The following is a 24,202-nucleotide window of genomic DNA, read 5'->3' on the forward strand; positions in this document are numbered from 1 at the left end:
TAAAAGTGACACTCTTTAATAAATGCTATTTTTTAAATTCATAGTACATAAAGTCTTAGACTATTTTTATATACATGATTTATATTTGTTCTGAGTTGTGCTCTACATCAGCTAAACTCGATTGACCATGTCATAACATAAAAAAACTAAACTGAAGAAACCACTCGTGGTCAGACATGTTTTGTAGGTTATAATTGTGGCGACAGAGCATTGGCCATGTTACCATACCGCAGAATTCACATGAAAGGTCTTCCAGCTAGATAGAGAATTGATATAAACAAAATATATCTAAGGAGGAACACCATTTATTCAACTTAGATCATCTTAGTTAGTTTTTTTTTTTTACCCCCAACCTATAAATTTACCCTAAAAGTTTGAAAATACTAGATTTCAAGAAAATTTCACTAAATGTTTCATTTATCTCTTAAAACTTTAAAAACTTTTTTTAAAGTAAAATTGCACATTGATCAAGAAACAAAAAATAAGAGATACAAGAGCACTTTCTGATTGAATTTACTATTATTTACTATTATTTTGAGTGTTAAAAGGATAAGTACGGATTGGCATAGAAATGTTGAGTTTTCATGTCAAGCTTTCTATAGCAGGATTGACTATATTGTATTACAACATAACTCTTTCCTTTGTATTCCTAGGATATTAGCTCCTGTCAGTTTACCCTTGGTATGTTAAGTTTTGCCATATTCACTAGATTAATACCCTCTATATATAGGACTCAGGGTTTTTCAGTTTTTGCACTTTCGTTTTTCCTCCTTACCTTTTAAAAATCATAACCCTTTCAATTCTCCACCTAAAAATCCATATTATGGCTTATTTTTGCGTCACCACCAATTCTACTTTGCAGTGACATAGTCATTTTACCCAAAAATTCACAGCAAAACGGAAAAAATAATAATCGTGCAACAAAATCGAAGAAAAAACACCATTTTGTAAATTTTGGGGGCTTCCGTTTCTACGCAGTGCATATTTCGGTAACAATGACACCTAATCTTTATTCTGTAGGTCCATACGGTTAAAATGATACCCTACTTATATAGGTTGGATATTGTCGTACTTCTGGAAAAAATCATAACTACATGCAGGAATATGTATACGTTTAAAAATGTCATCTTCTGACCCCTATAACTTTTTATTTTTCCACGTACAGGGCGATATGATGACAAATTTTTATCGGTATGATTTTTGTTTTGATCTGACTTTTTGATCACTTCTTATTCATTTTTTAATGGTATAAAAACTGACCAAAAATACGCTTTTTTGGACTTTGGATTTTTTTCCACGTACGCCATTGATCGTGCGGTTTAATTAATGATATATTTTTTATAGTTTGGACATTTACGCATGCGGCGATACCACATATGTTTATTTTTTTTATTTACACTGTTTTATTTTTTATGGGAAAAGGGAGGGGGGTGATTCAAACTTTTATTAGGGAAGAGGTTAAATGACCTTTATTAACACTTTTTTTTACTTTCTTTTTGCAGTGTTATAGGTCCCATAGGGACCTATAACACTGCACACACTGATCTCCTATGCTGATCACTGGCGTGTATTAACACGCCTGTGATCAGTGTTATCGGCGCTTGACTGCTCCTGCCAGGATCTCAGGCACGGAGCAGTCATTCGTCGATCGGACACCGAGGAGGCAGGTAAGGGCCCTTCCGGTGTCCTGTAAGCTGTTCAGGATGCCGTGATTTCAACGCGGCGGTCCCGAACAGCCCGACTGACTAGCCGGGATAGTTTCACTTTCACTTTAGAAGCAGCGGTCAGCTTTGACCACCGCTTCTAAAGGGTTAATACCGCACATTTCCGCGATCGGCGATGTGTGTTATTAGCCGCAGGTCCCGGCCGTTGATGAGCGCCGGGACCGACGCGATGTGATGCGGGTCGATTCATATCGCGGGAGCCGGCGCAGGACGTAAATATACGTCCTGCGTCGTTAAGGGGTTAAAAGAGTACTCCGGCGAAATGTGTTTTCTTTCTTCTGTGTCCAGGCCGCGAAAAGTTAAATAACAAACTTAAACTCACCTTTCGCCGCTCCCCTGATGTGCTGACATCGCTCTTCTGAAAGAAGACAAAAGAGCAATATCAGTGCAGCGGGGGAGCATTGGAAAGTGAGTTAAAGTTTGTCATTTTACTTTTTGCAGCCTGGGAACAGAAGAAAGAAAACACATTTCACCGTAGTACTCCTTTAAAGAGAAATAATACCTGCTTGTGGAAATAATGTCACAATCTTTTAACAAAATGCTCTTCCTTACTGATTGTCCCGGGGCGTGAGTATATTCAATAGTTACACATTGTTTGCAGGCATAGTAAGAATTACCACAGCAAATGCCATGTTGGATAGAAGCATATTGAGAAAGTCTACTCTTGTAGATATGTTTCTTGAATATGCTGAATATTTGATGAAGGATTGAATAAACCATTGTTTGGTCTGAAACCAGGACTGATGGCTGAACTGACTAGAGGGTGTTCTGGAAAGATTACTTGGAGAAATGTTGCACATGGCAAAGTTTTTATGATTTGTGATCACAAGTGACCATTCAGTCACCCACATGAACAACAAGAGACATCTTCTTAAAGAATATTTCATCCTCAAATCGTATTTTTCTTGTCGTCCAATTTCCTCTCTCTTTCAGTTTCACAGCATGAGGAATATTGGTTTTCTTTTCATTTCCTTTGAGGTTAAAACCTGGGCCTTGTTTTTGCTTTGAAGATTGCCCTTTACCAGTGCCATTTTATGTAGCAAAAGCAATGACTTTTGGTTGGTCTAGATTTGTCATAAATAATTCCGCTAGAGGATTTCCAAGGTAAAATTGTGATTTCTGCACCACATGTGCAGCTGTATATAATATATACTTTTTGCCGTGTTTCCGTTTCCCATATCCTGGAATAATATAATTCAGAGTTAGTATAATGACCAACTATTTTTTATCGTTGAAGTACATTGAAAAGAAGTGTCAAAATCATAATCCTATATAATAGAGGTTTTCTGTCAAAGAATTGTATGGTATGGTTATCAGATGTCTCATAAAAGTCAGTTTACTAGGGGTCTGGCAACTGTGGTCCCTTATTTCACCCTAGAGGTGGCCCCTCACCAGGAGCTGCAACTCCAATTGATCCTATATTGTAGGTCTAATTGACATAGTGTAAAATACTTTCCATGAACAAAAATCCTTAACATTATATTATACTATATAAACTGAAAACATTCTATATATTTTCAAATGTTAGTAAAATGGAAAGTAGGGTACAAGATTTTACTATAAAACAAGTGTATATACAAACAGTTAATAGGTAAACACTATTTATTGATAAAAAGACAAGCAGTACATAAATGTTATATTAGTAAAGTAGCATTAATTTTAAATTAATTCCTCTCTTTCTGCATAATAGCTAAAAATGGCCAAATTTTCCATTAGGCATAAGAGTTCAATGGCATATAGAAAAGGGCAAGTACCTCTCAGTAGTCAATATTTTGCAAAGGTGTGCCCATAGTGGCAGAAAATGTAGCCATTGGTTGCTTGATCTTAAAAGTGGACAAAACCTTGTTTATCCCATCACCATTGCTGATAGATGATGAGATGATTCCATTCTTCAGAGATGATAAATTACTAGCAAGCCATGGGGGGACAATAAGCCCCACAAGTCAAATCAAAGATGTGACCAGTTAACTGAACAGTGGCCCCTCTTTTCTTGGTGGCAAATCCAGAATTAAAAAGAGAAGCACATTTTAATCTTGGCTATGGTGACCCCATTCTTCAATGTAATCCACTGTTTATGTGTAATGCAACTTCAATGTTTCTTGTCGGCAAAAAAAACTTTGTTTTAGATTAAATTTATTTTTTTATGCATGAAGAACATGGGTTCAGGTGGAATTCTATGAATAGACACCAGGGCCCAGATTTATCAAAGATAGTCTATGGTAGAGCTATTTTCCCATGTTTATTTGGGTGATGGGTTTGACTAGTGTTCATCTTATTTATCAAGAAGGTGCAGCAGGATGATGAATTTTGCGCAGCTCTGCTGTGGTGGGAAAAGCTCTACCACATACACTTTTTCTAGATGCTTGTGAGTGAGGGAACTAGACACTTTCCTGGGTCCTGAATTTGACAGGTTAGGTGTTTTTATTTACTTTCACAGAGCTGCCGGCACATTTTTACTTGCATTTTAGACGCTACAATCAAATTTGATTGCGGTGTCTAAGGGGCTAAAGCCGGGCATCACCGTGATCGGTGATGTCTGGCATTAGAGATGGGTCATGGTGGCAGATAGTCGCCAGGACCACCCAGCTATGACCCGCGCTCAGCTCCTGAACACGTGTCATAGAAGGGGAGTGGGACACTGTCGTCCACAAGAGGTTAAAGGTTGAATTGCAGAAGGTAGAAGTCATTCTCAGGCCTAATGGTAGGTGGTGTAGCTTTGCGCCTAAAAAAGTACCTTTGCGCACAAAATAGCGACTTTTGACGAAAGTCGCAAATGATAAATATGTGACCACTGCATGGTCAAAAAGATAAAGTTCTACGGGTAGGCAAAAATATCGAAACTGTCTATATCAAAAGTCGCAAAATATGCTGCTTGCGCCTGAACTGCGCCAAAACATTGACAAAAAATATGCTCTAAAAGCATGATAAATCTCCCCCAGGTGTCTTTTTGAGCCTAAAGGCTCATGAGATATTAAACTGTATGTAGGTATGCAATATTGTTCCTATAGATATTTTATTAGGAGTTATTAAATAAGTGGTCTTTATTATTAAAATAATGAGGCTAAAATAAAAATAACATGTCCTATTGCAATTTAAGTTCATAGTGCATAAGGTTAAAGAACAAATTGCAAGGACATTTGGGGGCATTTTTAGATAATATTTTTGAAAATAAACCAAACAGAAGAGGACATAGTAGGAAAAATTGAAGTTGTTTTAGGTAAAGCCCGTTGACCAGCTTGTAAAGCAGTTGATGTAATACATGAGATATTGTGGTGAAACCCAGTGAGCCTGATAGATATTAATGGGAGCAAGATGATGCCACTGTTGGAGTAAGATATGTTCTGTCTGTAAATTCTATTTATTTGATTTTCTTGTATGTGTGCATTACTTTCATTTATCTATTTGGAGAATAAAGGGCAGAAGGATATTTAACTCATAACTACATTGCCAACCACAATATTCTTTTTCACTATTGACCTTTGACCAAAAGCAGAAGCCAATTGGGATGATTACCGGGAGTGTAGTTATTCATGGACTTAGTGGAAAGTGGCAAAAGAATGGTGTACAAAAGGTCAAAGCTTTTTTAATTTAATAAAAGTTAAAAAATATTATTATTGGAGGACTTGGTCTTTTTAAATGTGTGGTCACACCTAGAATCAGTATAGAAAAATACTTCATGAAGTTCTGGGCGTTGTCAGGCAATGGATGAAGAAAGAAGTTAAGCCTAAAGAGTTATGTTTGAACATTGTGCTTAGTAAACTTGATGCTTCCATTGAAATTTTAAGGGTTTTTACAAGTTAACATTACTTATCCTCTATTGATAGGATAAGGGATAAGCATCAGATCTCAGTGGTTCTGACCACTGGGACCCCAGCGATCTCCAGAATGGGGCCCAGGGCCTTTGTTGTGAATGGAGCAGCAGGTCCCGCATATGGTGTGTTGCTTCATTTATTCTCTATGGGAGCTGCCAATGGTAACCAAGCCTTGTACTTGGGTCTCTTCAGAAGCTCTATAGACAATGAATAGTGTTGCTCACGAATATTCGCAATTCGAATATTCGTTGCGAATATCGCATATTCGTGAATATTACGAATTTTGCGATTAAAAGTCGCTATTACGAATATTCGTCTTTTTTTCTAACTGTTTTAAAAACTGAGCACATTGTAGGGATCTCCTTCGACTGATATATGCAATGCTATAATTTCATTAAAGATCCAGGGATGAGACTGTGAGGCGAAAGGTTTATGCATGTGAATATTCACATTGCGAATATTCGCAATACGAATATTCGCAATGTGAATATTCATGGAAATTCCACCCTACTTATGCCTGTGAGCCAATGAGAGTTCTGCAAGCACAGTTGTCAGAGCTTAGCAACGTCCCTAGCAACGTCCCTCGCATGATGTTATAGCGCGCATGCGCAGACGAGCGAAATTTCACTATTAATTTCGCATTCGCAATAGCGAAATTTTGCAATTCAAAAAAACTTCACGAGTATAACGAATATTCGAATTTCACGAATATTGGACGAATATTCGTCCTCATATTCGCGAAATTTCGTGAATTCGAATATTGCATATGCCGCTCATCACTTACAATGAATGGAGTAAATGCATGCATGTGTGAGTCTCCCCTTCATTTATAACAAAGATCTATGGCCCTATTCTAGAGATTGTGGGAGTTCCAGCTGTTACTTATCCCCTATTCTGTGGAAGGAGAAGAGTAATTTTAACTTGGAATATCCCTTTGCTACCCTTTGACTTCAATTGGTGGCAAAATCACCTGCAGAAATTCTGTAGCAAAATATGCAGCTTAATATGCATGTGTAAACGCTGCTTGAATGTTGTTTCTATGGGGTTTGCCCATTTTCATTTGAGATTATTTATACAATGCATTTTACCTCAAACTATCCTACATTTCTCTTTGGGTCAAGACCTTAAGGACGCCTTAAGGACGCAGGACGTAAATGTACGTCCTGGTGAGGTGGTACTTAACGCACCAGGACGTACATTTACGTCCTAAGCATAACCGCGTGCATCGGAGCTATGCCCGTGTCATGCGCGGCTGATCCCGGCTGCTGATCGCAGCCAGGGACCCGCCGGCAATGGCCGACGCCCGCGATCTCGCGGGCGTCCGCCATTAACCCCTCAGGTGCCGGGATCAATACAGATCCCGGCATCTGCGGGAGTTCGCGATTAAAATGAACGATCGGATCGCCCGCAGCGCTGCTGCGGGGATCCGATCATTCATAACGCCGCACGGAGGTCCCCTCTCCTTCCTCCGTGCGGCTCCCGGCGTCTCCTGCTCTGGTCTGTGATCGAGCAGACCAGAGCAGGAGATGACCGATAATACTGATCTGTTCTATGTCCTATACATAGAACAGATCAGTATTAGCAATCATGGTATTGCTATGAATAGTCCCCTATGGGGACTATTCAAGTGTAAAAAAAAATGTAAAAAAATGTAAAAGTAAAAGTAAAAAAAAAGTGAAAAATCCCCTCCCCCAATAAAAAAGTAAAACGTCCGTTTTTTCCTATTTTACCCCCAAAAAGCGTAAAAAACATTTTTTATAGACATATTTGGTATCGCCGCGTGCGTAAATGTCCGAACTATTAAAATAAAATGTTAATGATCCCGTACGGTGAACGGCGTGAACGAAAAAAAATTAAAAAAGTCCAAAATTCCTACTTTTTTAATACATTTTATTAAAAAAAAAATTATAAAAAATGTATTAAAAGTTTTTTATATACAAATGTGGTATCAAAAAAAAGTACAGATCATGGCGCATAAAATGAGCCCCCATACCGCCGCTTATACTGAAAAATAAAAAAGTTATAGGTCATCAAAATAAACGGATTATAAACGTACTAATTTGGTTAAAAAGTTTGTGATTTTTTTTAAGCGCAACAATAATATAAAAGTATATAATAATGGGTATCATTTTAATCGTATTGACCCTCAGAATAAAGAACACATGTCATTTTTACCAGAAATTGTACGGCGTGAAAACAAAACCTTCCAAAATTAGCAAAATTGCGTTTTTCGTTTTAATTTCCCCACAAAAATAGTGTTTTTTGGTTGCGCCATACATTTTATGATATAATGAGTGATGTCATTACAAAGGACAACTGGTCGCGCAAAAAACAAGCCCTCATACTAGTCTGTGGATGAAAATATAAAAGAGTTATGATTTTTAGAAGGCGAGGAGGAAAAAATGAAAACGTAAAAATTTAATTGTCTGAGTCCTTAAGGCCAAAATGGGCTGAGTCCTTAAGGGGTTAAAGGGGTACTCCCGTGGAAAACTTTTTTTTTTTTAAATGAACTGGTGCCAGAAAGTTTAACAGATTTGTAAATTACTTCTATTAAAAAATCTTAATCCTTCCAGTACTTATTAGCTGCTGAATACTACAGAGGAAATTATTTTCTTCTTGGAACACAGAGCTCTCTGCTGAAATCATGACCACAGTGCTCTCTGCTGACATCTCTGCCCATTTTAGGAACTTACCTGAGTAGGAGAAAATCCCCATAGCAAACATATGCTGCTCTGGACAGTTCCTAAAATGGACAGAGATGTCAGCAGAGAGCACTGTGTTCCAAAAAGAAAACCATTTCCTCTGTAGTATACAGACCCTAAAAAGTACTGGAAAGATTAAGATTTTTTAATAGAAGTAATTTGCAAATCTGTATAACTTTCTGGCACCATTGATTTAAAAACAAAAATGAAAGGTTTCCAAGGGAGTACCCCTTTAAAGCCTCTATCCTATTTGGAAAAAATTAATATACAAAAAAATGTCTGCCTTTTATAAAAATCCTCATTGCTTTAAACATTGACATAAATTTATTTATAAGATTAAACTACCGGAAATAAAAATGTGACAATTCCCAGAATAGACTTGAAAATGATTTTGCCATGTCTAATGGGGGAACACTGGTGACCTGAATCTTATTCAACGCTCTCACTTTGTTGTCTTCAAGCTCACCTATTCTCATCATATCTACCCCACATCAATAACCTTTTTACTCTCTTCTACTTCTATATTTTTGTAATGTCCAACTTGTTTGCAGTTTAATTGAAGAGAGCAAAATGGTTATTGCTGATGTGAATATGAATACTATACTTGACTTTTTAGCCTTTTTTATACCTCTAAGTGCTTTTCAATGTAATGAATAATTCCTGGAAAGACGGGTAGAAGGGAAAAGGGAAATCTAAAATGATATTATCTTTGCTGGGTTCAGCTGTTCTTAAATATATGACTGAGCTGAATAGATTAGAGGTTATGGTCAAAGACCAAGTATGCAAAACCACATTCTAGATTATTGTTGGGGACATAAACATTCATATTTGTATGCTTTTGTAATTAAATCCTCTCATATTGATGTTAACTAGTGTTGCTCGCGAATATTCGCAATTCGAATATTATTCGCGAATATCGCATATTCGCGAATTCGCGAATTTCGCGAATATAGCGCTATATATTCGTAATTACGAATATTCGTTTTTTTTTTTTGTTTTTTTTTCTTCACAGTACACATCACAGTGATCATCCCTCTCTGCTTCCAGCTTGTGCGGTGTAAAGAAGGCTGTAATACTACTGTGTGAGACTGGCGCGTGAAAATTCGCATATGCGAAAATTAGCATATGCTAATTTTCGCATATGCGAATGTTCGCGTACGTAAAATTTTGTGTATGCTAATATTCGCATGTTAATTTTCGCATACGCGAATTGTCGCATATGCGAAAATAAAACGAGAATATAATGAATATGCGAATATTCGCGAATATATGACGAATATTCGTCCATATATTCGCGAATATTCGCGAATTCGAATATGGCCTATGCCGCTCAACACTAATGTTAACCTGCTTATCTTTTTTTAATCTGCTGCTTCTCTGCTTCTGTGATACTCTGCTGAAGAAAACACATCCAAATTCCAAATACGGTAATTCTTTCTTATTTTTGTTAATATAACCTAAGAAATTATCAGAGGATTTTAGATTTTCTGCACTTTATTTTAGCATTGGAATTGGGTCTTGTTTGATATGCTATGAATGGATTAACAGACCTCACCATAAAGCACATGAGAAAAAGGGGGTGCCAGCCATACCACTCAAAAAAATAAACAAAAAAAACTTAAGAAAAATTCTGCTCTATTTCCAAATACATTAAAGTAATGAATAAACCATATATGTATATCTGGGAGTCTGTCCTCAGTATCTCAATCGAACTGAATGATTGGGCGGAAAAGACTATTGTAACTTCCAAACTCTCTATTGATGTCTCCTTGCAGGAAGCGGACTGGAAAGTATTGCTTAGATGGTACCTGGTCCCCACAAGATGTATCCCTTAGCCTCCCCCTTTATGCCAACAGACAGGTACAATGTTTCACATTTTATCCGCAAGTACAACGCTTTTGGATTCATAGATACCATCTGATCAATTTAATTAATCTCATTAATCTCAGGAAGAATCCAGAGCACGCTTTGTTAAATGCAATAATCCCTGCTACCCCTAAGGGGAAGCGCAAACTTATATACTTAATTTTTCTGGCTGCCAAGATTGGAAAACGGCTTCCATTCCTTACCACCTGATTAGGTCAAAATTGGACTGGATAATGACCAATGATAAATTAACGAGCATTCTTTTGGATTCCCAAAAAGCATTTGATGCTACTTGGCAGCCTTTTTTTTGCCTCATACTGGTATTGCTTTATTAAGGATATAGGAATCCCCCCCCCCCCCCATTTTATCCTCCCTCCCTCCTCTTTTTCTGACCCATCTATGTTTTGTTTGTCTTTCCTTGTGTTCCTGTCTTTGTCACACCTTTCTCCTGGGAACCCCGGGACTACCTATTTTGGAAAAATATTATTCTTCTATGCTGGTTCAATAGCTTTTTGGCTTATGTTTAAAGTAGTTTTAAAAAGTGTTAGTTGGCATCCCCATCGGTGTCTTGAGGATGTCATGGGCTTGACTAGATGGCCGGGTGAGGCCCTCTGGCTACTTTTATGCTGTCTTCATTGGGATTCTGTTCTTCATCTAAGGGCCTCTTTGGCTCCACTGAAGCATAATGCCAACGCCTCCTTGATGTTCCTATGATGTTTATATGCATATATTTCTGTTCACTCAAAATTATAATAAAATTATTTAAAAAAGAAAAAATTATGCATAAAATCCAGACTCACTCATACGATGATTTTTTTTACTTTTTAGAAAGTTAAAATACTTATAAGTTTAGCAGCAATTTTGAAAGGTTCAAAAAGTTGCCCAAAACCTATTTTTTATTGACCAGTGCTGAAGTGGCTTTGAGGGGCCTAAATATTACAACCCCCTTTAAATCATTCCATTTTCAAAGGAACAAATGTAGAAAGTTTCTGTTTGGGTGTTTCACAGTAACTGAAGTAAAGTTAAGTAAAATGTCATTATTTTGCAGATATTAAAATGCATTAATTTTTTTACAACACGTTAGAGCGAGAAAAGCAACTTAGTATGAAGTCGGGGTCCTTGTGCATTTACAAAGCCCCCTGTGGTGCCAGAACAGTGGACTCCCCCGACATGTGACCCCATTTTGGAAACTACACCCCTCAGAGAATGTAATAAGGGGTAGAGTGACCATTTACACCCCACTGGCATTTGACAGATCTTTGGAACAGTTGGCTGTGCAAATAAAAAAAATTTTTTTTCATTTTCATGGACCACTATTCCAAAAATCTGTCAGACACCTGTGGGGCATAAATGCTCACTGCACCCCTTATTACATTATGTGAGGGGTGTAGTTTACAAAGTGGGGGTCACATATGGGGGGTCCATTGTTCTGGTACTATGGGGGCTTTGTAAACACACGTGGCCTTCAATTGCTGACAATTTTTTTTCTCCAAATCCCAATGGCACTCCTTTTTTTCTGAGCATTGTAGTGCACCCGCAGAGGACTTTACATCCACATATGGGGCATGTTCTCAGAAGAAATGGGGTTACAAATTTTGGGGGGCTTTTTCCTATTTTCCCTTGTGAAAATGAAAAATTTAGGGTAACACCAGCATTTTAGTAAAAAAAGTTTTTTCTTCATTTTACCATCTAACTTAAATGAAAATTCATCAAACACCTGTGGGGTGTTAAGGCTCACTATACCCCTATACATAGGAAGAAGAAAGACACCAGTGTACTCACGCGTTCAAATGGACTTCTATTTATTCAAGGTACATTCTTGTACAGCAAGACAGTCCCGAACATAACCCCCATGTGGATGGTGCAGAGCAGGGTGTTCCGCAGGCAGGGACATTCACCAGAGCACGACGGTGCCGTTTCACGCCAGTGGGCGTTTCTTCAGGCGCCCGGTGACGACTTCCTGCTGCAGGTATGTGACTTATATACAGGTGAGTAACCATGACAACCCAATGTGTGTTAATGATTAAAACATAAACCTGTTAAAATAATGTTATCTGCACACATGATGCCGTGGGTCCCCTGGGTTTCAATGAAAGAAATTAGCTAAATGTTTTTCTTTAAGTGTGCAGGTAACGTTATTTTAACAGGTTTATGTTTTAATCATTAACACACATTGGCTTGTCATGGTTACTCACCTGTATATAAGTCATGTACCTGCAGCAGGAAGTCATCACCGGGCACCTGAAGAAACGCCCACTGGCGTGAAACGGCACCATCGTGCTCCGGTGAACGTCCCTGCCTGCGGAACACCCTGTTCTGCACCATTCACACGGGGGTTATGTTCGGGACTGTCTTGCTGTACAAGAATGTACCTTGAAGAAATAGAAGTCCATCTGAACGGGTGAGTGTACTGGCGTCTTTCTTCTTCCTATGTATTTGCATATGAATGCTCCATTGCCATGCTGCACCCCCGTACATACCCCGTCACTCACTTTCATGAACACTGGCCACATAGGAATATAGGCAGTGCCCAACCCACTCTATGTTCTCCTACCTGACTCACTATACCCCTTGTTACCTTCCGTGAGGGGTGTAGTTTCGAAAATGTCACATGTGGGTATTAATTTTTTTGCGTTTGTGTCAGAACCACTATGCAAATCACCAATCAGCCACCCCTTTGCAAATCACCAGTTTAGGCCTCAAATGTACATAGTGCGCTCTCACTCCTGAGCCTTGTTGTGCATCCGCTGAGCATTTTACGCCCACATATGGGGTATTTCTGTACTGTATTTATAGAGAAATTTTGTAACAAATTTTGGGGGTCTTTTTTTCCTTTTACCACTTGTGAAAATACAAAGTATGGGGCAACACCACCATGTTAGTGTAAACATTTTTATTTTTTTACACTAACAGGCTGGTGTAGACCCCAACTTTTCCTTTTCATAAGGGGTAAAAGGAGAAAAAGTCCCCTAAACTTTGCAATGCAATTGCTCCCGAGTACGGAAATACCCCATATGTGGCCCTAAACTGTTTCCTTGAAATACTACAGGGCTCCGAAGTGAGAGAGCGCCATGCGCATTTGAGGACTTGGTTAGGGATTGAATAGGGGTGGACCTCCAGCTGTTGCAAAACTACAACTCCCAGCATGTACTGACAGACCGTGCATGCTGGGAGTTGTACTTTTGCAACAGCTGGAGGCACACTGGTTGGGAAACCTTCAGTTAGGTTCTGTTACCTGACTCAGTATTTTCCATCCAGTGTGCCTCCAGCGGCTGCAGAACTACAACTCCCAGCATGTACTGATCGCCGAAGGGCATGCTGGGAGATGTAGTTATACAACAGCTGGAGGTTCACAACTACAACTTCCAGAATGGTGAGACAGCCTTTTGCTGTTCGTGCATGCTGGGAGTTGTAGTTCTGCAAGATTTAGAGGGCCATGGTTTAGAAACCACTACACAGTGATCTCCAAACTGTGGCCCTCCAGATGTTGCAAAACTACAAATCCCAGCATGCCCAAACAGCAAATGGCTGTCTGGGTATGCTGAGAGTTGTAGTTTTGCAACATCTAGAGGGCTACAGTTTAGAGTTTAGAGTGGTCTCCAAATTGTAGCCCTCCAGATGTTGCTAGGCAACTACTCACCGGCTTCCATAGTCTGCACCAGGGAGCCGCATGTCATCGCTGCCCGCAGCTGCCGATCGCCGATAAGGGACCTCCACCCTCGCTGCCCCTGTCACAGAACAGTTCCCCCGTTCTGCCCACCCACAGTAATCCGGGCACCAGTGGGAACCAAATTTTAACCCCTCCGCCCCCGATCTGCTATTGGTCGGTTGCTTCTGACCGACCAATAGCAGGGATAGGAGGGGTGGTACCCCTGCCACCTCACTCCTATCCCTTTAGGGGGACTGGGGGTGTCTCGGACACCCCCAATCCCCCATATTTTCCAGTTCACCGGTGATTTGCGGCGATCGCTGACATAGGGGGTCTTAGGAACCCCCTGGGCGATGTGCCAGGATGCCTGCTGAATGATTTCAGCAGGCATCCCTGTCGGGTCCCCGACCGGCTAGTGGCGGGGACCGGAATTCCCACAGTCGTACCTGTATGCCCTACGTCCTTAAGGACTCAGGATACAGAGTGTATGCATACGCCCTGTGTCCTGAAGAGATTACTGGCTGTGTGCTGAGTCATTTTAAGAGTAGTGTTGAGCGGCATAGGCCATATTCGAATTCGCGAATATTCGCGAATATATGGACGAATATTCGTCATATATTTGCGAATATTCGCATATTCGTAATATTCTTATTTCATTTTCGTATAAGCGAATATTCGCAAATGCGAAAATTAACATACGCGAAAATTAGCATATATAAAATTAGTATAAACGAAAATTCGCATATGCGAAAATTAACATATGCAAATCTTCGCATATGCGAAAATTCGCACGCACAATAGTATTAGAGCCTTCTTTACACCACACAAGCTGGAAGCAGAGAGGGATGATCACTGTGAAGTGTACTGTGAAAAAAAAAAAAAATACGAATATTCGTAATTACGAATATATAGTGCTATATTCGCGAATATTCGCGAATTCGCGAATATGCGATATTCGCGAATAAAATTCGCATTGCGAATATTCGTGAGCAACACTATTTAAGAGGACACAGCATTAAAGGAGAAGTATAATGCCCAAAACGTATCCCCTGCGTTTCTGCAGGATAGGGATAAGTTTTAGATCCCAGGTGGTCCAACTGCCAGGACCCCCCTCCTGTATGGGGCCCCAGCTCTTCCTGGGAATGGGGAGTGTCATGCCCCGTATGAAGCAGTAGCCGACGCACCCCTCCAGATATCTCCATGGGAGAGCCGAAGGGCTGCTGCTTTGTGCGGGGGTCGAAGTGCCCCATTCCTGAAGAAAGACGGGGCCCCATACAGGAGATCATAGGGGGTCCCAGCAGTCAGATCCTCCCCACGATCTAAAGCTTTTAGTCACATGATAGGGGACACTGTTATACAGGCTGTGCACCCACTACAAGACATTGTAGCAAAGTGTGATTTCTTCAGCATTGTCACATGAAAAGATATAATAAAATATTTACAAAAATGTGGGGGTGGACTTACTTATGTGAGATATTGTACATGGATGTAAATTGAAGCTTGAGCACACTGTATGGCTCAGAATGGAAGAAGTGCTATCTTCCTTTTGGAGTGAAGATTCTGCCATGTAGCAGTTGTCAAGCCCCTGGTATACCAGCACAAGAAAAACTCACGAGAAGTAAACCTATTTTGGAAACTAAACACCTTAAGCTATTCATCTAGGAATATAATGAGAAGAAAATATTTTGTTTTCAGTTTTGCTGGTATTTTAGTTAAGAATGTAGGGGCTTACATAATGTAAGTTGTGTGTAGTACATCAAGGCATAATAAGGTCAATAATACTAAATGAAAGTAATACTCTATGGCTGTAGCACACTTTGAAGCAATCTTTCACGTAACGTTTATGATAAATTAAGAAATAAAGGAATTTTTCCCATTTCTTGGTTCCCACTTATTAAGTACTTGATCACCACCTCCTGAAACTGAAGAAATGTTCTCACGTGATCTGCATGTCACGATACAAGTATACAATACACAGTACCATCTGTACAATGTACACAGCTATTTGTACCTTTGTTTTCTGGATTGTATTATATGGCTTCAGCACCTTAACAAAGAGTTCAGCCCCTCTCAAGTACCTTTTATAGTTCAGCAGCATCTTGGACAAGGAAAGGGGTTATTATTGTTCTGTGTATTGTGATCCCCCTTGACCTTTGACTAACAACATATTGTTATTTCAAAGTGCTCTGCTCTTGCCCCTTCCTTGGGTTTGCTCAATATATATAGGGTGGGGCTGAGGGGGAGGGGCCGAGTGCAGACCAAGTAAAAACAACAAAAAAAGAGAGGGGGATAAAAAACAAAATGTTAATTGATGTTTTTGTTGTTTTTACTTGGTCTGCACTCTGCCCCTCAGCCCAGACCTATATAAATTAGCAGGAAGCTGCACAGGGCCCCTTCCTTTCTGACAGCCTCCCAGTCTGACTGGGAGCACATGGTAAGTGAGCTTTTACACCTTGTTCACACTGGTGTGGTGCTGTGCGGCATCCATTGCTGCATGTTGTGGATATGTGACCATGTCTGTTTTCTCTATTTGAATTCACTTACAAAAATCTGTCTCAGGCCTTCAGTCTTAAAAGGGATTATTGCAATGCCTATGAAATCAGAAAGCCCATAAATCACAAGGAGTGAAGTCCCTATGGGATCTCTTATCTCTGGCGTTTCCTCAACTCACATGTTGTCCTGGGGCACTTTCTAGGGAGTTCATCTTCACTGGATGAGGAGTACATAGTTATATAGTTAGTACGGTTGAAAAAAGACTTACGTCCATCAAGTTCAGACAAAGAGTTGAAGGGTAGGGATAAAGGGGAAGGGATGTGATATTTTTTCATAAACATTAATGTGATATTGTTCTTGGAATGTATTGTGGTGGCCCAGTACAGGAGTTCCACTCCTGTACCATTGCTGCCCTGTCAGGTGGACACTATTTCAGTGACCTCTGGGCCCCCCTTTAACCCCTTAACGACGAAAGACATATATGTACGTCCTCTGCCGGCTCCCGCGATATGCCGCGGGTTCACGCGGTGTCCCTGCGGCATATCAGGTCGGTCCCGGTGGCTATCAACGGCCAGGACCCACGGCTAATACAGGACATCACCGATCGCGGTGATGCCCTGTATTAACCCTTCAGACGCGGCGATCAAAGCTGACCGCCGCGTCTGAAGTGAAAGTGACCCGACTGAAATCGCGGCGTCCCGAACAGCTTACAGGACACCAGGAGGGCCCTTACCTGCCTCCTCGGTGTCCGATCGACGAATGACTGCTCCATGCCTGAGATCCAGGCAGGAGCAGTCAAGCGCCGATAACACTGATCACAGTGTGTGCAGTGTTATAGGTCCCTATGGGACCTATAACACTGCAAAAAAAAGTTAAAAAAAAAAGTGTTAATAAAGATCATTTAACCCCTTCCCTAATAAAAGTTTGAATCACCCCCCTTTTCCCATAAAAAAATAAAACAGTGTAAATAAAAATAAAAATAAACATATGTGGAATAGCCGCGAGCGTAAATGTCCGAACTATAAAAATATATCATTAATTAAACCGCACGGTAAATGGCGTACACATAAAAAAAATTCTAAAGTCCAAAAAAGCGTATTTTTGGTCACTTTTTATACCATTAAAAAATTCATAAAAAGTGATCAAAAAGTCCGATCAAAACAAAAATGGTACCGATAAAAACTTCAGATCACGGCGCAAAAAATGAGTCCTCATACCATCCTGTACATGGAAAAATAAAAAAGTTATAGGGGTCAGAAGAGGAAATTTTTAAACGTATACATTTTCCTCCATGTAGTTATGATTTTTTCCAGAAGTAAGACAAAATGAAACCTATATAAATAGGGTATCATTTTAACTGTATGGACCTACATAATAATGATAAGGTGTAATTTTTACCAAAATATGCACTGCGTAGAAACGGAAGCCCCCAAATTTACACAATGGCGTTTTTTCTTCGATTTTGTCGCACAATGATTTTTTTTCCATTTAGACGTGAATTTTTGGGTAAAATGACTAATGTTCCTGCAAAGTAGAATTGGTGATGCAAAAAATAAGCCATAATATGGATTTTTAGGTGGAAAATTGAAAGGGTTATGATTTTTAAAAGGTAAGGAGGAAAAAACGAAAGTGCAAAAACTGAAAAACCCTGCGTCCTTAAGGGGTTAATCTATGTCCCCTAAATAGTTAATAAGCATCTATGCCATTTAATATAATGTGTATATATTGTTATGTGCCTTTAAATACTGTTGTCATGTGTTGTAACCAAGGAAGGTACCAGTGACCATGTGACCTACAGAGTGACCTATGGGGCCCTTCCTGAGTCCCCTCCATAAAAACCCTGGGAGGAGCTAGTTCAGTCTCTTGAGATTAGTTCTCTACTGAGTGCAGCAAGGTCAAGTCCTGAAAGAGAGTGTCTGGACCTGAGGAGGCCTAAAGACTACCATGCAGCCGCAAATCCGCTACCCCACAGGTGAACGTCAAAACCTGGTAAGCTACATACGGGATGAAGTCTGTGAAGTCAGTCTAGTCAAGTCAGTCAAGATCAGTCTGTTTCAACTCAGTGTGGGCCTGCAACAAATTGTCCAAATCTACTATAAGTCCCAGCGAGACCTAGAGTCTCTGAAGTCACTGGTCACATCCTTGGGCCTAACCGAGCTGTCAAGGCTATTACACCTGTCTACCTCATTAAAGCTGCCGTTGTTCTGTAACTTGGCGTCAGAGCCATTATTTGCCCCATGCCTAGCCCAGGATCTAGCGGTATACCTTCGGGTGGTGCAGAGGTTAAACCACACTGTGGCATCACAAATACAAGGGGTTAATGCCATCTGCCCCTAGGGTAACAAAATCATCCCACCCTCACCACAGTATTAAACCCTTTTTTTGAAGCTTTCAACTGTTCCTGCTGTGACCAGTTCCTGAGGTATACTGTAGGTAGGTAGATGAAAAGCGGACCGGGTCATCTTTCTCTCTCCATCGCTAGTTGTGTCAATGTCAAAGGCCAATGTCAAAGGCCACATTATCTTTACTAAATAAATTCTTTGGAACAATTTTATTTTCACATTGAGGCTAAATTGTATAGTGTATTTAAATATACAGCATATAAACATGATTAAAGGGGTATTCCAGAAATTTTTATTTATTTGACTATGCTACAGGGGCTGTAAAGTTAGTGTAGTTCGTAATATAGTGTCTGTACCTGTTTGTGATGGTTTTTTCACAATTCTTCTGTGATTTTCACCCCAATATTTATTTTTAACAGCATACAAAATGAGTGTTGTCTCAGATTTTTCCCAGGTTGCAATGCGGCCAAGACCTGACTCACTAGTCAGCTGATGACAGGGAGCCATTCTGCTTCAATGGGTGAAGCAATCGCTTGGTGGGAGAGAGATCAATCTGCAACTAATGCAACAGCTGTAGGCCCTCTGATTGAAAACCACAGGTCTTTTGAATGGATGCAGCTCATTTATGTTTCAATGGATGGGGTGGCTGATGTGTGGGAGGGAGGAAATTTGAATTATTTGATTTTCTAGGTAAAGAAGAAAACTCAAACAGTAAATACCAGTTCACAAAAAGCTAGCCACAGTGTTATGGTAATCTCACGACATAGCCATTTAGCCCCAAGACAAGTGCAAATCCTTCCTAAGCATGTCCATTACTGCCTGGCAGGTATGTACTAAAATTACCTTATGGTAGATAACCCCTTTAATGTATATAAGGTACTTTTACATTTGTAGATTATGAAAAATTGCTAGCAGATAAAATTAACAAGATAGCATTTTAGAATATAAAAAGGGAGAAAAAAGTGAAAGTGTTTACACAAAACTGGCATAACTAACACTAGGATCAGTGAACCTAAATTTCCCTTATCTTAATGTATTACCTACAAAGGCAACTAAAAACACCAAACTACATTTTTTTTCACGAACATATGCCAAAAGGACACTCTTTCACCATATGTTTGCTTTTAGGAACTGTAAGGATTTCTCCATGGGGATAGCTCCAGGATTGTCCTTGACACCGCGACAGGACACATTTCCACTTCAATCAGCAGACAAACAACAGTTCTCTATGCAAGTTCAGCCCCTCACCAGCTTTATTAAACAGGTTGCAGGATGAAGAAAAACATACCACTAGAACAAAACAAAACCCTAGACCGTCCAGTCACTAACTAAACAATCCAGCATGCCCTGTCTATCAACTGGTGGGCTTTTCCCGGCCACTGTTCAAACACACCATTTGCAACGTCATACTGTGTGTCTCGTCCACGTCACTTCTTCGGGTCACTCACAGCTCGGGCTGTGTGTACCTCAGCAGGACCCCTGCCTCTCCCCTACAGCCAGCTTGCTGTCTTCTAGGGAGAGCCTAGACTATTCTGTTTGACTTCCATACTTCCCCTTTCTGCTACCTCATTAATTAGGCCACAGGTGGAGATTTATCCAGGGTTAGCTAGGGAAATACACCCTTCCCTTGCCACACTGTCACAGAACCTGGGGGCATGTCACAGCTAATATTTGCACACTTTACTTTTATATCTTAGTATTTTCTTATAATACAGTCAAGAAGTGTGTGACATCAAAGTGGTTCAATAATTTCTTGCTTGTCTGTTGTGTCTAAAAATTCTATTTGAAATTTCAGGTGTAAAAAGAGCTAAATAGGGCTTCCAAACTTTTTTTTTTTTTTTTTAAGTAGCCATCTAGTTATATCAGTAGTGACAATCCTCTCAGCCAATCACTGGCTGCAACTCTGTCTGCACCAACCAGTAATTGGCTGATCCTGTATGTATAAATAAACTAAAGTCTCCAAAGCAGTAAAGATCCTACGCCAAAACCACAATTATTTACACAAAAAAGAAGCATATATAGATCAAATCATAAAAAGGTTTTCTTTATTAATACATGAATGCAAAATTCACACATACATTTGAAACACTTAAAAGACTCTTAAATATGTCATGATGACAGAGATACAACTCTGTGGTACAGAGCCAGAACCGGGGTTCCGTGCAATACTCAATGCTCTGATAAAATAGACACTGTGCCAAATAGTACTAAAAAAATATGCATAGCAACCACCTAAGAAAGCCCAAATGCAACAAAGGTAAAGTGTGTGAAACCAAAAGAGGAATCAAGGGAAAATAGAATAAAAATGAGTAACAAGTAGCATGCAGCGTGAAAACAGAAGTAGTTACCCGGATCAGAGAGCAAAGTGACAACACAGTGTTAAACATAGAATAACTACCAAGTGGACACAAGATGACCAGACCCCCGTCACCCAACATTTCTCCACTATGGCTTCTTCCGTGGCATGGTACATACAGATTCAGTAGAGATCCTGATGAACTGTCAATATAGGATATTTTAAAAGGTGAGAATGTAGGAATTGCAAATGCAGCAATGCACATGCACTTGGATTACTCATTTGACTGGAGGACCCCTTTAAGCTCAGAAACTGACAGACCACTGTCTTTCATGGTGATATAGTTTTTGCTACTCGGCTTTTTAATAACATTACATAAAATAAATCTTCTTCACCATATGTGGAGTCCATGCCATTGTGATCAGTGGGTTCTAGATACGATTGTAAGCGCACAATGCTTTAGGATCCTTTAGGTGAATAATTGGATGCAGGTCAGGATCTTCTTTTTCATATACAGTTCTATGTTAGTAAAGCTGGAGAATCAGAGCTTATTTAAAGTTTTACTTTATGTATTGTCATAGATTATAGATGGAATAGTTTCCATATGTTGCAGGCACATTTTCTCATTGCTAAATACCTATATCCTAACAATGTTTAGGCAATCTGACATCATTTAAGTGCATCTCCTTACTGTCCTAGCCAATCATGTCCAGAAAATGAGATGAATACAAGAAGACATGCAAAGTCTTAGCCATTCCTTAACACTTTCTTAAGGTTTCTTGACACCCATCTTCCTTTACTACATAACCACATCACTCTGTAACCGTTTACAGCTGTAGTGATGAATCTGCACCCAACTGCAAGTAATATGTAAAGCAACAGGTATATGTTTATAAGAACATGAAGCTTAACCCTTTAAATGCATGTCCTGGTGCCCTGGTACCTAATGCACCAGGATGTACATTAACATCCTGTTCATGAAGTAAGCACAGGAGCTTTGGCCACTTTATGCATGGGGAGTCCAAGCTGCTATGAGCGATCATGCTGATGCCTGCCAATAACCCTTCAGATGCTGTGATCAATACCGTGTTGCTATTGTTCTTTGCAGATTTAAAATGTTTTCCCCCAGCCATTCATCAGTGGAACATGTAACCCTATTAAACCATAGCTATGGCAATATGTTTTGTGTGTATTTCTAATGCATCACTTTCTATTTGTCCTGTAATCTTTGTACTAATTTAGATGTGACAGTAAAGCATCTAAAGCCTTAAGGACATATCTGTCTGGACCTTTACTACAATTTTTACTCTGCATTAAAGGATATCTCTGTCGAGAGTTTTTTTTATATGTATATAATTATGGCCGTTTTGTGGGATATAAACAAATATACATCTACTTACCACCAATGCTCCTGCGGTGTCTCTGGTGTCCTTCTGCGGTCTCCGGCACCAATCATCTTCCTGAGCTGTAGCTTGAATGTCATCTCTGGAGGCACCAGGACCTAATGTGTCATACTGTAGCTCAGCCAATCGCTGATGTGTTCCGTACTTTGACTGTACGTAGCTTAAATGGGCACTGTCATTAAAACATTTTTTTCCATATGATACAGCAGGTAAAATAAATAAGATTTTTTAATTTACCCCCTGGAATTTTTTTTTATTTTTAGGTCACTTTTATGACCTTATAAATCTGGCCACTAGGGGTCTCCCTTCTGGTCCAGACCGCATTCCGTCTGCTCAAAAGCACAGAATTTGGTATAATAATTTTAATAATGACAGTGCCCATTTAAGGCTGTTAGAATTATGTAAGAGATTCATGTGAAGTCAATTATGTGTTATGGTCATTCGACCTTCCTCGTATAAGATATAACACTTTCTACGACTGCACATTGCATTTACGTTACGTGCACTAATTTTCAGAAACATTTCCAACTGCTCCCATGATGCAGAAATTTTGAGTACACAACCGTAGCACTTTGAAAGGCCACAATGTAAAAAAAATGAAAACCAGGTAACACTAACACATTTGTACAGAGTTAAGGTGAAATCAATCTTACAGACCTAATGTAGACAAGTACAGGAACTAATGAATGTCTGCCTCTACTGTGCCCAATTGGCACCTCTTCTCAGCTTTTACAGCCCAATATACTTTAATGTTAGTCCTGATACTTCCCAGCCAAACTGGCACAGGAGTTAGGTTCCTTGGCAAACAGAGACACTTTTACTAATGTAATGTACAACCTTGAGAAGCCAACAAAAACTATAGAAAATTATTATTCTCTGTAAAACATAAAAGAAACTGGAGGAGAAAGCTGCAGAGCAAAGGATTTGGAGCATTTGATCACTACTGTAGTAATAAATACCCTCTGTTCCTGTTAGCTTAGTGAAATCGCTTTTTAACTAGCAGCAATGATAGCAAGCTGGATAAATTGTAATAATAGTGACATAGTACATTTATACGTCTTTCTGAAAATATACACTATGGAGATTTATCAGTGTATTTACGCCAGTTTTCTTTGGTAAATACATTGAGAAATGTGGCGTTTAGAGTCATGCCGAGTGTGACCTATTTATCTAAATTTTGTTTCACGTTTCTACTTAAAATCACTTTGTTATGAATTAGTATTAAAGGGTTTCTATGGTTTCAGGCGATATTTTCATTGTTTAGGAATTTACATTCATTGCTTATAATGACTTGTATATACTGTGTATATCCTGGGATTCACAGCTGGGTTAGGGAGAGGGACTGTTTACAAGGATTTTTCTTATGGACAGTTCTTTATAGCTGGTATACATATGAAGATCACTACAGATACATCCTACGTGTCCTGTCTATGGACATGCAACAATAAAAATGTGAGATCAACAATGTTTACGTATGTTATAAAGTTAGAGCCCCACACCTTCTCTGGAGGCCATAGTCTTTTTATTATTATTATTATTATTAATAATAAATATCTACTTAGCATTTTTTTGTGGATTTCTTTCAGGCCTATCCTTGTGTTAGTGATAAAGAATGTGAGGTTGGAAGATATTGCTACAGTCCTCACCAGGCTCCCTCCTCTTGCATGGTCTGTCGAAGAAAGAAGAAACGCTGCCATAGAGATGGCATGTGCTGTGTTGGGAATCGCTGCAATAATGGTGAGTACTAGGATGGGTGGGTTGTGGACAACTTCTGGCTTTGTACGATGTTTGGTATTCTTATTGACAATCTGATTTGTCGCAAGCCTAGATACACTGAATTCATAGCCAATCTTTTTTTTTCTTCTTCTAAATGACCAGGTATTGGAAGACTTGTAATTACATTGTCAAAATATAT

The 24,202-nt window shown here is 39.5% G+C and overlaps 1 protein-coding gene across 1 annotated transcript in view; it reads left to right on the forward strand.

Moving 5' to 3' along the window:
- DKK2 (dickkopf WNT signaling pathway inhibitor 2) overlaps positions 1-24,202 on the forward strand; it is an 88,347-nt gene that overhangs the window by 39,851 nt on the left and 24,294 nt on the right. The window contains exon 2 of the mRNA XM_056551794.1: positions 23,874-24,024. Coding sequence (XP_056407769.1) covers positions 23,874-24,024 — 151 coding nt within the window. The remainder of the gene's footprint in view (positions 1-23,873; positions 24,025-24,202) is intronic.

This window comes from Hyla sarda, chromosome 1, assembly GCF_029499605.1.
Source record: "Hyla sarda isolate aHylSar1 chromosome 1, aHylSar1.hap1, whole genome shotgun sequence".
NCBI classification, from domain to species: Eukaryota; Metazoa; Chordata; class Amphibia; order Anura; family Hylidae; genus Hyla; species Hyla sarda.